Source organism: Orbicella faveolata, unplaced genomic scaffold (assembly GCF_042242905.1).
Source record: "Orbicella faveolata isolate gen_17 unplaced genomic scaffold, um_ofav_v1 contig_1, whole genome shotgun sequence".
Classification (NCBI taxonomy): Eukaryota; Metazoa; Cnidaria; class Anthozoa; order Scleractinia; family Merulinidae; genus Orbicella; species Orbicella faveolata.
Genome location: NW_028301536.1, coordinates 34728073 through 34741424, shown reverse-complemented (window position 1 = coordinate 34741424; position 13352 = coordinate 34728073). Strand labels below are relative to the sequence as shown.

Below are 13352 nucleotides of genomic sequence, written 5' to 3'. Positions count from 1 at the left end.
TTAAGGTTGCAGTCACTCAGCGACAAACCTCTGTCCACGGTCATTATCCGCTTGAACCTTGGATCATTATACGGCAAAAATTACTTGCACATTGTCACTGAAGCCAGGACGTGAATTGCACATTTAGGTTCCAATATCAAATGTTGACAGGTTTCAAGTTGAAAACGGGTGAATTTGTCAGTTTTATACAAAAACTGCTTCCAAAGTTCTATTTACTTCCATGGTTCACATATTTATTCCAGTCTGACATAACCTCATCAAAAACACGCTGCTCAAACGTCCCTCGTTGTCAAGGGCCTGTAACTAAGGTAGGGACCAGCCCTGAGTGTCCATTTTAGAGAGACTTCACTGTATCACAAATGTAACAATGTAATTTAGTTTAGTTTATTTTTTCTTGCTGCATGCGCGTTCGTATTTTGATCGAGCTTACTTAGTTCTTAGGCGAAACGTGTTTCAATAAAGGGATCAGTTTTTGTTTCTGGGCAACCGAGCTCGGTTTAATGTAAAATCAAAACCGAATACGGTTTGTGTATTCTGTAGGGTCGGCGGTTATCACCGTGGACGTAATCTGGAAACCGAGCACGGTTATGAAACAACACAAAACCGAGGTCGGATAAAGGCAACCCTGTACGGTTTATAAAATGAAGTCGGTTCGTGAATCCCAGGCTCGGTTAATACCGTGGACGTTACGTGGACAACAACCGAGGACAGTTTACCGACCGTACATTCTGTAACCGAGGACAGATTTTTTTCCGAGGACAGTTTTTCAGAACCGAGGTCGGTTGCCCAGAAACAAAAACTGATCCCTTTTTAGATCCGATACGCTGCGTTTTTTAAGCATGGTACTGGCCATACGTTTGAATGTTTAAATGTTTAGGCTGACCTTGTCCAGCCACATTTATTCTTTTGCTTTTCGAAACACCAATCTTGACACTTTGTCTCCTTGCGCCCCGAAACATGTGATGTGGCAACGCGTGTTTCGGGGCGCAAGTGAGTTCAAAATAGGGAACTTGATGTAGTGCACGGGTCATTTTGCAATTTATGTGCGTTGGCTGTTGGGCTGGCGTTACATATCTTCGCTACACAGTGCTGACGAGCCCCAAGAAGGGCGAAACAGCTGTCCACTGTTGCGATCCTACTTTATCGGTTCTTGTCATGTTGGTGTCTCGAAACATTTTTCACGTAGTATCAGCCTTGCAGTTTATTGCTTGTCTTATTACATAACGACCGAATTTGACCACGCGAAACATGACTCCCGCCTTGCAGCATATGGAGGTGTTGTGTTACAACGGTTTGAATTTATAAAGGTTTGTATGGGTATGCAACGGCTTTGCTTGAAAAGCCAATTATTCATATATTTTGTGAATAAAATCTACTTACCCTGTTGCTGTGTTGTATTCTTTGTTGTTTGCCAGCTCCTCGGGCCGATCTAACGCGATTTCGGCGAGTTATCGTTCTGCGGGTTTCCACTACTAAAAGAAAGACCTCCGTTTTTCCTCGGGGGGTGGGTACGGCTACACGTAGGCTAGAGAATAACCGGAATGACTCGTTAGTCACATCACGTGTACGCATTGCGGACCTATGTTTTGTTTCCCTGAAATCGGTAAATAATCAGAAAAATAAACAATTCTTAAAACATTTTGTTTGAAGTTAAATTGCCAAGCAATCATTCAAATTCGTTGGTTATATAACTTACTTTTACCACTACATTTGAACATCATTTAAATGTGTTCTTCTGTTCATTCGGTGGGAAAGCAAGAAAAAAATGGGCAATTTTTGGGGGAGAAACCTAAGTCTTGGGCTGGGTGTACCGATGAATACTGACATTTGAGTTGTCAAGCCGTCGTCATCACTTACAAAAAATGTGATTGTAGTCAGAAATATTTTTCTAACAAAAAACTCACCTAGACCTATAATCCGGCAAAGTTTTGAGCTTTTTGGAATTGTTTTCATTCTGCGTGCGTCCATTAGGTTTGATCTCCACCGCCCGCTCGAGTCTGGTCTTTGCCACAATTGAAAAAAAAAATAACCTCCATTGTTATCTTGTGCGTCACATCCCGCAAAGAATTTTTCAATTTCACGCAGTATTGCGAAATTCTCCGCCTACCCCAGAGAAACAAACAGAAACATAAGACTGGGTGTGAATACTGAAAGGAGTGAGAAGGCCTAGCGGCTTTATATTTAACGATGGTAGAAATTTCGTTTGATCAGTGGGATGGGGGGGAGGGGGCTCGTTTGTTAAAGCTTTGCTTTTGTTTGTTTCTTTTGGCATGCTGAGGGAGCTGTATCCCTTGTTTTTACGTAGTACTGTTTCAACGATTGGCTGGTCAAGAATATTATTACAAAGTCCAAGTGAATGATTCAGTAACAACAGAGGGCGTAAAACCCAAAGACATTTTCCATTGAAAACTACTGATCCTTGATGGTAGTCGTCTGGTCATATAATTAAAAAAAAATCATAGTTGCTTTCACGCTAGACAAAAATAAATCCTCATTTATGGCTCTTTTGTTATTATCTTTGTGTATTTTTCATACTTTTGGCATACTAAGGCCGCAGCTCGTCACTGAGCTTTTTTAACAAGTTGAAATATAAAAGTGTCAAAAGTGAGTATTGTTTTCTATAACTTTAATCCATTCTTTGAAATGATTGCGCATCACAGATTACGGTGTAAGTTTAAGATCACGATATACGTAAGAACAGACGAACAAAAGATCTCGTAGATAATTCAATGACCCTGAAAGTTCCCCATTGTGGAGCAATGACACATGCGTGAAAATAGCTCTTGTCGTCAATATCTTCGTCATTCGGTGTGTTTTCATTAGCTTCCAAATGTGTCTGACAAGTTGAAGGGTATGCTTCGAAACCCGCATTGTGTCATCACATTTTAACACTGCGGAAATGCTTAAATCATCAGCTCTATCGATGATGGCCAAAGCAAATAATGAGCTCTTCCTTTCTGTGGTCGTTGTTTTGATTTCATTTGCATTTGGTGAAGGTGAGTCAATATTCGACTTTCAGCTGTGTGTTTTACGCGATTTATATGTGGTTTGTGTTGATTGCAGTCTTTGATCTTTTGAGACAACTGTGCTCGATAATACAAAGGCAAATATTTGTTCAGCCTTTCTACAGATGTTTTACACAATAGCGAACTGTGCTTCAATCCACGAATATCAAAGCCAACCGGCACAGTCAAATTGAAATTAATGTAACATTTAGTAACAAACAGCTTAAAAGTGTGCGTGTTCTGTTCAGTTAACTTCTGGGGGATAGCTCAACGTCTTTAGGATTACATGTTTTACTTTCACACCCACTTCTTGATCAAGAACTAAAAGCTAGCGTTGATCATGATGATATCGTGACATTTTGAGGACAGACAAGCCATTAGCAAATAATCTGCATGATTTGAAATCCTCCGCTCGCTTAAGCAAAGCCGCCTCGCCAAAATATAGCCTTGCGTGAAAAGCCAATTTCGCAAAGCAGGCGAGCACTAATCACTTTCGGAAAATGCTCGAGAAGACCATGTTGGTGACCGGAATATGCTCAGTTTTTATATTGGGAACAGCTTTTCCTGACTTCGCTTTGTTTTCATTTCAAGTGAAACCCTGAAAATCCCCGTTTTTGTCACAAGACACATTCTTAACCCCTTAATGCACTAGGTGCGATCAACTAGTAAATTCCTCTTACAGGTCGATGGATTAAGTATAGTTCAAGTAGAGCCTTAGTTCTCTTGTGAGCCGGTACAATGTCAATGAACACTAATTTATGCGACAAACGGATTTCTTTTTCCTATTTTAATTTATGCCTCGTGAAAGAAGCATCATTTGTCAAACCTGACATCATGTAATAATATACCATATGCTAACTGTACGTTTCTCGTGTGGATATTGTTACAATGTCCAAGTTCATGCCAGAAGTTTTAATGATCGGTTTTAATTACGTTGTCAACGTTGAAATTGTTCTCCTTCAAGTTTATAATTCGCTTATGAAACTATTAAGTAACAGGAAAACCAGTTTCCTAATTGAAACCGTTATATCTATTTTGCGACAAATCCAATTACCTAGTTCAGACAATATTGATACTCGTACTTTAAATCTCAACTTCGCAAATACCGGCCTCTTAACGATTATTAGATGAGGTTTTTGGTGATATGGATCTAGAATAATCAACGTCAGGGTTAATGTTATCAGCCGAAACAACAGAAGCTGAGGTCCGGAAATCACAAAATGCAATCCAATGATTGTTTTACGTGTGTCTTACCTACTGTTGGGTGGGGCTAAATCGAGACATATTCAATAATCGTTGCAGATTAATTGTGTCTGTATGTACACTGTGTATGTTTAGCAGGTCAGTCAAAAGCTGGTCGCTGACACTGACGTCCAGAATTAACTGTAAGCTTTCATCCAATGAATCAAGAAATGTGACTACAATGTGTGATAAACTGACCAAATGTGTTATTTCAACGTTAGTTCGCACTAGTCCAATTCTGGAAACGAATTTTCCAACATTGCACGGGTAATGAATGTGAAAATCTATTGTAAATTTGTAAGTTTCACAGAGGTACCCGGGAAAAGCAGAATAACCTCATTTTTGCCTTTTGTAGGGACAAGCTAACACTTGCGCTGAACATGGATATTATCGAACAGCTGCGCGAAAGGCATGGGATGGGGGCCGGGGCGGAGCGGGGCGGAGCGGGGCGGAGCGGGGCGGAGCGGGGCGGAGGGGGACGGGATCGATGTAGTTGGATCCGTTCCATTCCTAATATAAAATCAAAATTATCAGTCATCATAGCAAAATTACAACACTATTTAAATTTTTGTACCCTGAGGGATCCGGGGTATTTTGTCAAACGAGTGTCTCAAACCACCATTGACTTTTTTTCCACCGCCTTTGAAGATTAAGTTCTTGTCTGTTGTCCAAGTCTTGAGTTCTATCGAATTTCCTTCGCATATTTTTTCTTTGTTGTTGTTTTGTTTGTTTGTTTTTTTTTTCTGTGTGTGTGTGTTTTTGCTGGGAAAATAGCCATTCACCTGCTATTATTTACGTCAACGACAATCTTTTGAAGAAATTTTCAGAGACCTTTAGTGAGTTAATGCAGTGTTTCCCTTTTTCTAACAGGTTCCTTCGTTACGTACAACACTCAGGTCGGATGTAACGCAACGCTAGTGTGCAATCAGCCTGGGAATGTCACGTGGATATATACAGCTACATCAGAGAACGTTGAAGGTCAGACGAAGTACATACAGCCCTACCGAGAACATATTGCCGGCCAATTATGCAAGTGTTTACTATACCTTGCTTTTCATAATCACAATCCTTCGCAGCGCTGTTTGAGCGTGTATGAAGTCTGCCTTCTTGCTAAGTAGCAGGAAGTTAAGTAGATTCAACTGATTTTCTTAAGTCGCCATATTTGCTAGAGTTTTCTGAGTCCTGACATTTAAAAACACTCATATTTATTTGTTTGTTTGTTTATTTTTTATTCATTTTTTTACTCATTTATTTCTATATCTGTTAAGACTACCATCCATGTATTCATGTATTTTAACTTGTGTTTTATTTCTTTATTAATTTATTAACAGGGGTAAGATTCCGGTCTCAGACACATGCCTTCTTTTCAACTTTGTCCATTATCGATGTGTCTAAAAGCGATAACAAAAATATCACTTGCGTGGCAGAGGGACATAACCTAACTATAAACGTAGCAGGTACGTTAAACAGCTTTATGTATTATCGTAAAGAAGCTCTTTTTTAACCTTGGTAGTGAATGGCTGCAATGAAATATGTTGCCATTTCTTTGCTGTTTGCAATATAAAAAGCCAAGATAATGGTCTCTTGAAAAATCACAAAGTAATTATAATTTGTTTACAATCGACGTATATACCACAACTACATCTATGTTCAAACCTCTCCAGCGACAACTGAGTAAAGTTAAAAGTGGGAGCTAGTTTTGCACAAGCTTCACTTGACGTCCATGTTGCTTTTGTATTTTGTTTTTTCGGGAAGTACATCGGCAGTTTGTATGCTCATTATTAATTTATGGAACTAAGGCACCATCCACACTACGCTGGAGTTATTTGAAAACAGAACTTTATTGCTCCGGTTAGGATTTCTGTCCACCCTAATCCGTCACGACGACGGAGTTTTTCGAAAACGCTCTTCAAACCGGAGGAATGTGCGTTTTAGCGTGGACGGAAAACATTTTGAAAACAGAGCTTTTCGAAAACGATGACGTCACGATAGTCATGTGATTCCCTTGACCGAGTTTTCCTCAAACACAAATGCAAAATGACCGCTGATTGTTGCGTTTTCAAATTTCTCCGGCGCAGTGTGGACGGAAAACATTCAGTGATGCGTTTTAAGAATGAAATCTTCGTTTTGAAATTCCTCTGGTGTGGTGTGGACGAGACCTTTTTAATCTGCAAAATTTTCAGGGCGTATTTAATTAACTTTTCATTAAACATGATTTATCGTGAATAGAAATGTTATTCATCCACATGAATAACACAGGAACATTACTGTGGACATTATTTGTACCACATTTCCAGGCAAAGATCATTCCTAAAACAAAAAATACTGTCACCATTTGTCCTTGTGGTCGTGAACTTTAACATATTGAAAGCTATAACTTCTCGTAACGGCAATTTAAGCATTTAACAAAGAACAAAAACAGGTTTATTGTTTCACTCAGTCGCAGAAGTGCTTGCAATTGATACAAATAAATGCAAACTTTTAACGTTTGAGCTTGTCCCGGCGGGGTCGCTCCTCCATTGAACTAAGTTAATTCCACCTCTCATCTACCTGGCGTCTCAGTTCTAACAAGAGGGAGCTTTAGCAAACCACGACCGCCACGCCCAAGAGAACGTCACCATCCAAACAAGAGGTTTAATGAGCAGCACAATGGTTCTGCACGTGCGTTTTGAATCTTGGTACATCTCTTGCCTGTCCTCTGTGAAACAACAACTTGAAATGACCAAGTTCTACGTATTTTGGAGAACATGGACCGTATTGGTTAATTTTTCGTATCTTCCTTTGGAATTGAACGGTGTAATTGCATATTTATCCTGAGCAATACGAAAGCCGAGGAGGGACTTCAGACTTCGGATTTCGGACTTCGGACTTCGGACTTCGGACTTCGGACTTCGGACTTCGGACTTCACACTTCACACTTCACACTTCACACTTCACACTTCACACTTCACACTTCACACTTCACACTTCACACTTCACACTTCACACTTCACACTTCAGTCGTAGACCGGATCTAATTCTATCCGGTGAAAGTGTTTTTTAAATCTGTCATCTTGCGTTGTCATGTTTCTTGTCGGAGCCTATAGTGTACAAATACGATGTTAACAACGAAATTGCCTAAATACCGCGAGAAAAATGGTTCGTTTTCCTATTATCACACGTGTATCCTCCATACTACGACAATTTACATGAAGACCAAGAGCATCAAATATAGCCACTTTGCATAATTTAAATAGCCTCGTTTTTGTGTTTTCAGACGCAGGTTTTTCACATAAAAAGAAGGCTTGGGATGTATAAAGTATTGTTATTCAAATATCATGTACATTTAGACTTTTTTGCAAAGTGTCTATGATCCTGTCGCTTCCTTATTGCTCGCTCCTCTCTTTCTAGACTGCAAGCAGTCTCTCTTTTCCTCGAAAGTTCGTGGGGAAGAACGCAAAACAAGTATGCGTCCGAGCGTGACTTGCGAACGGTGATATAGGAGCGGGACCCGCGCTACTAGCGGCTCGCGGTATCATCGCTCGCACGTCACGCCCACAGTCAAGCTCACACGCTCACTTGTTTTGCGTTCTTTCGAGGAAAAGAGAGACTGCTCGCAGTCTAGAAAGAGAGGAGCCAGCAATAAAGAAGCGACAGGATCATAGACACTTTGCAAAAAAGTCTAAATGTACATGATATTTGAATAACAATACTTTATACATCCCAAGCCTTCTTTTCATGTGAAAAACCTGCGTCTGAAAACACAAAAACGAGGCTATTCAAATTAGGCAAAGCAGCTATATTTGAGCGCTCTTGGTCTTCATGTAAATTGTCGTAGTATGGAGGATACACGTGTGATAATAGGAAAACGAACCATTTTTCTCGCGGTATTTAGGCAATTTCGTTGTCAACATCGCATTTGGACACTATAGGCTCCGACAAGAAACATGACAACGCAAGATGACAGATTTAAAAAACACTTTCACCGGATAGAATTAGATCCGGTCTACGACTGAAGACTGAGGACTGAGGACTGAAGTCTGAAGTCTGAAGTCTGAAGTCTGAAGTCCCTCCTCGGCTTTCGTAGAGCAAGTTTTCGACCGATCGGCGCTCTGAACAGATCTATACATCACAGTTGCGACATTCGAAGGTAAAATATAAAGTCACGTTTTAGAAGGCGTCTTCGTCGGCGTCGTCGTCGTCGGCGTCGCCGTCGTCATGCTAAAGCCCCCTAAGTAGCCTGTATCACAGCCGCCGATTTTTTTTCCGGGGAGAGGCGGCTGTGACACAGGCTACCCCTAAGCAAACTGCAACGGCAACGGCAACGGGACCGTCACGAGCTAAACAAAACATTTAGAGCATTACAAACGCTGTGCTCGCGTGCGTTATAATTATTAGTACATTCTGTTCCGTTCTCGACAAAACAGCAACGTGAAATGACAAAATTTGGCGTAACCCTATTTATAGAACGTGGACCACGACACGAATACTCTGCGTATGCTCAGAAAATTGAGTCCGGTCAGAGATCGCGATTCTTGGTGCTGACCAATCAATCAATCAATCAATCAAACTTTATTTAAAGAGGGTTGCACTTACTAGTTATACAACTAATATGTAAACCTGTGGACCTCGATTACATGTAAAAGGAGCGCGGCCTCTGGGGACAAGCGTGTGTAGTTTAGTGATCGCTTGGTGCGTGAGCTGGATTAACAATCGTTCTGTCTTAAAAGTTTGTATTTACTTTTTAAACTCCTTTTTACTAGCTGTTTTTGGCTTGGTTGCATGACTGGAATTAAGCTAGCGTGATTCGTATGACACACCAGCATGTTTCCACCCGAATAACTTAAGAGTTCCCTATGTTTCGATCAGGATGTGCTTCATGACACAACTTTTTTTTTGAACTTGAGCTTTAATTTTATGTTGTTTTCTTACATATAGTATAGCAAGAGTTTATATTAAAAAGGAAAGAAATAGCTAGTCATAATGATGATATGTATTATTTTAGCCTTGAAAATGTACTAATACAGTCTCATTTCACAGTTTGTTATGATAAAATTCCATCAGGGCAATGCAAAACCACAATCGATCCCGATGTCTCTGGTAAGGTTTGCCATGACCCGTACATGGTCGAACACTGTAAGAAATCTTGTGGATTTTGCCCAGGTAGGATATTTTATAGCTCAGTACTTTAGAGCAGTTTTCAATTGAGTGTTGGAAAGTAATAGGCCCTTTGCACGACCCGGTCACATGGTACGGAATTAATTAAGCCGGGACGCAAGTTACACAGGGGGACTTTCAAAACAAAGGAAAGTCGGGCTGGACTGGTCCGAGTTCCTATGTTTTGGAAGTTCCACTGTGTAACTTGCGTCCCAGCATAATTAATTCGATCCGTACTATGTGACCGGATCGTGCAAAGGACCTAATGGTTTTGCATTGCTACGGTACAACAATTGGCTAAAAAAAACTCGCACCACTTTTTCATGCAATGAGAAGTAAAACCAGAACCAATCGTGCATCGTTCGCACACGTTTTCCCGCGCTTCGCGTCAGCTACTTTCGTTGTCGTTTGTGATTGGCAAGTTTTGGTTTTACGACAGTCAATTGAAAACCGCTCTATCGCCACTGGATTTACTCTTCTGGCAGTTACCGTACACGTAATTATTTTCACAAGCCGCTTGTCCCATACTCGTAGTAGTAGAGCTAGAGGAAGAGATATTTCGTATTTCCGTAACTAGTCGTGATCAAGAAAGTGGCTTTTTTCTTATAATATGTAGCGAAAATTTTATTTTCTGGAAACTCCAGCAAAGCGGCCATGGTTCCATGTGAAACTGACAGCCTATTTAGCCTCGTGTTTCGGGCCTCTTCCTCCGGGATCGAAGGTAGGCTCAGTCCGCCCAGCCGTGGGTGTTTCGGTGCGCCGCGATGGAGATGCAGGCGCACCGAAACACCCACGGCTGGAGACTGAACCTAGAACGAAGGCCGCATTCCATTTCGATCTGCTTTGAAACGGGAGCAAATAGTACAGAAATTTCCTGCCAAAGTTTGCGGAAAATCTGAATTATTAAATTTCCCAGACGCGGGCCATTCAACAGTTCCACTCAAAACTGGAAATTTTCTGGAAATCAAACAAGAATTTTTGGTCGAATGGAAAGCGCCCGAAAGTGTTGGAAAATATTGTATAAGTGTAATAAGCATTTACAGCATTAGATTAGGGACGAATAAGAACACGGGCATGGCGTAATGTATTCAAACCTTGCGCATAAATGTAGCGTAGAAGCTCTTTTGTTGACTAAATACAATTAAAAATTAAAGCCAAACCTCAAACTTTGTTACGTATAAGGTAACTCTAACAGCTTAAATTTACATGTTCTTTATTTCAGAACCAAATTGTACGGAGGCAGTTCTTCCTACTTTACCACCCACAACCGGTTTGTATAATGTTATCATTTACTACGTTTTAATAAATAATGTGGAATATAGTTGAACAGGGGACTAGTTAACGAGTATTGCATGTCTGTCTGCCAGAATTGTGTTTGATAATAAAAACGTTTCATTCATTCATTCATTCATTCATTCATTCATTTATTCATTCCTTTGTTTGCTCGTTCGCTCGCTCGCCCGTTTGTTCGTTCTTTTGTTCCTTTGTTCTTACGTTCGTTTACTCGTTTGTTCGTTTGTTCGTTCGTTCGTTTTTTCATTCGTTCGTTCATTCTTTCTTTCGCTCGTTAACTTGTTCGTTTGTTCGTTTGTTCGTTCGTTCGTTGACTCGTTTGTTCGTTCGTTCATTCTTTCGTTCGCTCGTTAGTTCGTCAACTCTTTCATTCATTCATTCATTCATTCATTCATTCATTCATTCATTCATTCATTCAATTCAGTTATTTTTTTCATTAGATCTAACACCATGTGGCTGATTTCATTTTATAACCTTAAACTTTATGAAAATGTGTTGGATCAATTCTACCACTAACAACAATTAAACTGCTTGTTATTTTTTCGAATACTTCCAGCAAACCCACAAACTACCAAGAATGATACCCAGCCGACAACGGTCAAAGATGAACCCGATGGAAACAGTGGTGTTGCATTGGGCTCCGGTCTCCATAACGATTTTGTTTTGGCATCCATCCTCTTGGCTATGACGATTTCAGAGTTCTTAAATGACTAAGAATAAAAATTAAAATTGGGACGTATATGAAGCAGGCTATTTCCGAAGTATTAATGAAGAGTGTTAGGCAAGAGGTCTATTAGTTTCGGATACGAACTTGGGTTTTCAAACGTTTTGGCTGCTATTTTGAAGTTGAGCAACCAGACCAAGTCGACCAAGGAAATCGTAAACTCCGGACTCTGATATTGAAATAATTTCTGTAAAAATTGAGTCGATCACAAAGTATTTTAAAAAAGCGCATAAAGTAGAAATCTTGGTGTAGGAGATCCCGTTACTAAAATTTATTGAGAACTGTAGATTGTGAAATTTAGTAATTATTATTTAAGAAATAGAAAACATGTACCGTGTCTCTATCGAGCTATAGAAACACGAGTGGAAGTTTGGGAGAACGAGAAATGCGGCGAGTGTTTCCACAGCTTTTTCGAGTTCTCCCAGACTTTCACGAAAACACCGCGACGAAGAAAAGAAAAACAGCTTGTTTACTTTGATCATCAAAATGTAAATCCTCTTTGCTCCTGCCATCATTACGTCAACAGCTTGTGCTAGTTCTGTGTTTCCATCGAGTTATAGGAACACGATTTTTAACCAATCAGCGCGCGTATTTTCTTAGGGCTGTTTTCTAGACAACTTTATTACTGTAAGATTCAGGGTCAAGAGGTTTAAAGATAACTGTGTGGAAATCATATAAACTTTCGACTACGGATTCCGTTTAGAACGAACCCGCGGTTCTATGATTTGATCAGTAAATTATAGCGCAAGATGTTTCATTTTACACGGAACAAAAAATTATTGTACCCTCGTAAGTTCCGGGTTTTCCTTACAAACAATATTTGTTGCAAATCAAAATGGCGACCAACGCAAGTGAAAAGTTTTGTACTGGTGTGAGCCACAGCAGGGGATACTGCCTCTTTTCACGTGGCCAGACTCTCCTGAGGAGATGTCCAACCAAATTACTGGTTCCACAAAAACGAGCAAGAAATTCTTTTGCAAAAGTTGAACGTGATATATTAGATTATCATAGAACAAAATTAAACTCGATATCTCTATATGTGAGTAGAATTTCTGAATTATTATACGAAATCTTCCGGTAAGGGAGAGCTAGATGTGGAATTCTATCTCGCTATATTAACTAGGACTGGTAACGTAATAGAATAGGTGGTATGTTCAAGCGGAAAAACGTGCTTACACGATCGCGCATGCTTATTACGTTTTTCCGCCCTGAAGGTAATATGACGAGGAATGAAAAAGATCATAAATCAAATTGAAAGGTTTGATATTTGTGCCGTCGGAATCTGCCCCTTTATGTTAATTTATAAAACCAAGTTGTGATAATTTCATGGTGTGTTGAACCTTAGAATAGGAAGTTTAAGAAAACCACGACGGCAACGGCAACGGGAACGTCACTTATTAAAAGATTTAATGAGCTGAACAATGGCTGTGCACGTGCGTCATAATTCTTGCATTGGTACATTTCTTTGCCGTCCTCTACAAAACATCAAGACACACTCTGACGTGTATATACTATATACTCAAACCGTGACCACCCTTTGCATTTGGCATGTTCTAAAGTGCGTTTCTCAAAGGTCGGTTGTTCGATGCATTGCTTTTGTTTAACCTCTACTTAACAGGTTTTTGATTATAGCCACTCATTCTGAAGGTGTTCAGTTCTACTGAACCTGTCTTAGCAAGTCCACCGAAATATGTGCGAACCACTTGACAACGACAAATATCGCAAGGGATTTCTGATGTTGCTGATTGATACTGGAACTGCAAAATAGCTCGACAAACAAATTAACGTGTTCAATTGCAAGGGACTGCAAGTGGGCTCCTGATAGACATGAGTACATAACAAGTTCTACAATTGGTTGGGGAGGGGTGGGGGGAGATAGGTGGCGCAAGTCCAGTAAATTGGGGAGAACGGGCTTACTGTCAGGAGAATTCTCTTGTGTGTAAGTTTCAGGG

The 13352-nt window shown here is 40.2% G+C and overlaps 1 protein-coding gene across 3 annotated transcripts; it reads left to right on the top strand.

The window, feature by feature from the left end:
• Positions 1 to 2742: 2742 nt before the first annotated feature.
• Positions 2743 to 12822, top strand: LOC110047052 (uncharacterized). Of its 3 annotated transcripts, none has more exons than XM_020752784.2 (6): positions 2743 to 2996; positions 5118 to 5276; positions 5579 to 5704; positions 9291 to 9389; positions 10606 to 10653; positions 11233 to 12822. In XM_020752784.2, the coding sequence occupies exons 1-6, from the start codon at positions 2900 to 2902 to the stop codon at positions 11388 to 11390; spliced, it is 687 nt and encodes a 228-aa protein (XP_020608443.2). In that variant the 5' UTR covers positions 2743 to 2899; the 3' UTR covers positions 11391 to 12822. The 3 variants fall into 3 exon arrangements, with proteins under 3 accessions (XP_020608443.2, XP_020608441.2, XP_020608445.2); XM_020752782.2 differs by having other exon boundaries at positions 2746 to 2996; positions 9267 to 9389; XM_020752786.2 differs by having other exon boundaries at positions 2751 to 2996; positions 5118 to 5225; positions 9267 to 9389.
• Positions 12823 to 13352: the final 530 nt, after the last annotated feature.

What these genes read in the sequence shown, in the direction of transcription:
- LOC110047052 (XM_020752782.2), top strand. Translation starts at nt 2,900, where the DNA reads ATGCTTAAATCATCAGCTCTATCGATGATGGCCAAAGCAAATAATGAG. An exon ending in TTCATTTGCATTTGGTGAAG is followed by an intron (nt 2,997 to 5,117) that starts GTGAGTCAATAT and finishes TTTTTCTAACAG; the next exon opens with GTTCCTTCGTTACGTACAAC. An exon ending in ATCTTGTGGATTTTGCCCAG is followed by an intron (nt 9,390 to 10,605) that starts GTAGGATATTTT and finishes TCTTTATTTCAG; the next exon opens with AACCAAATTGTACGGAGGCA.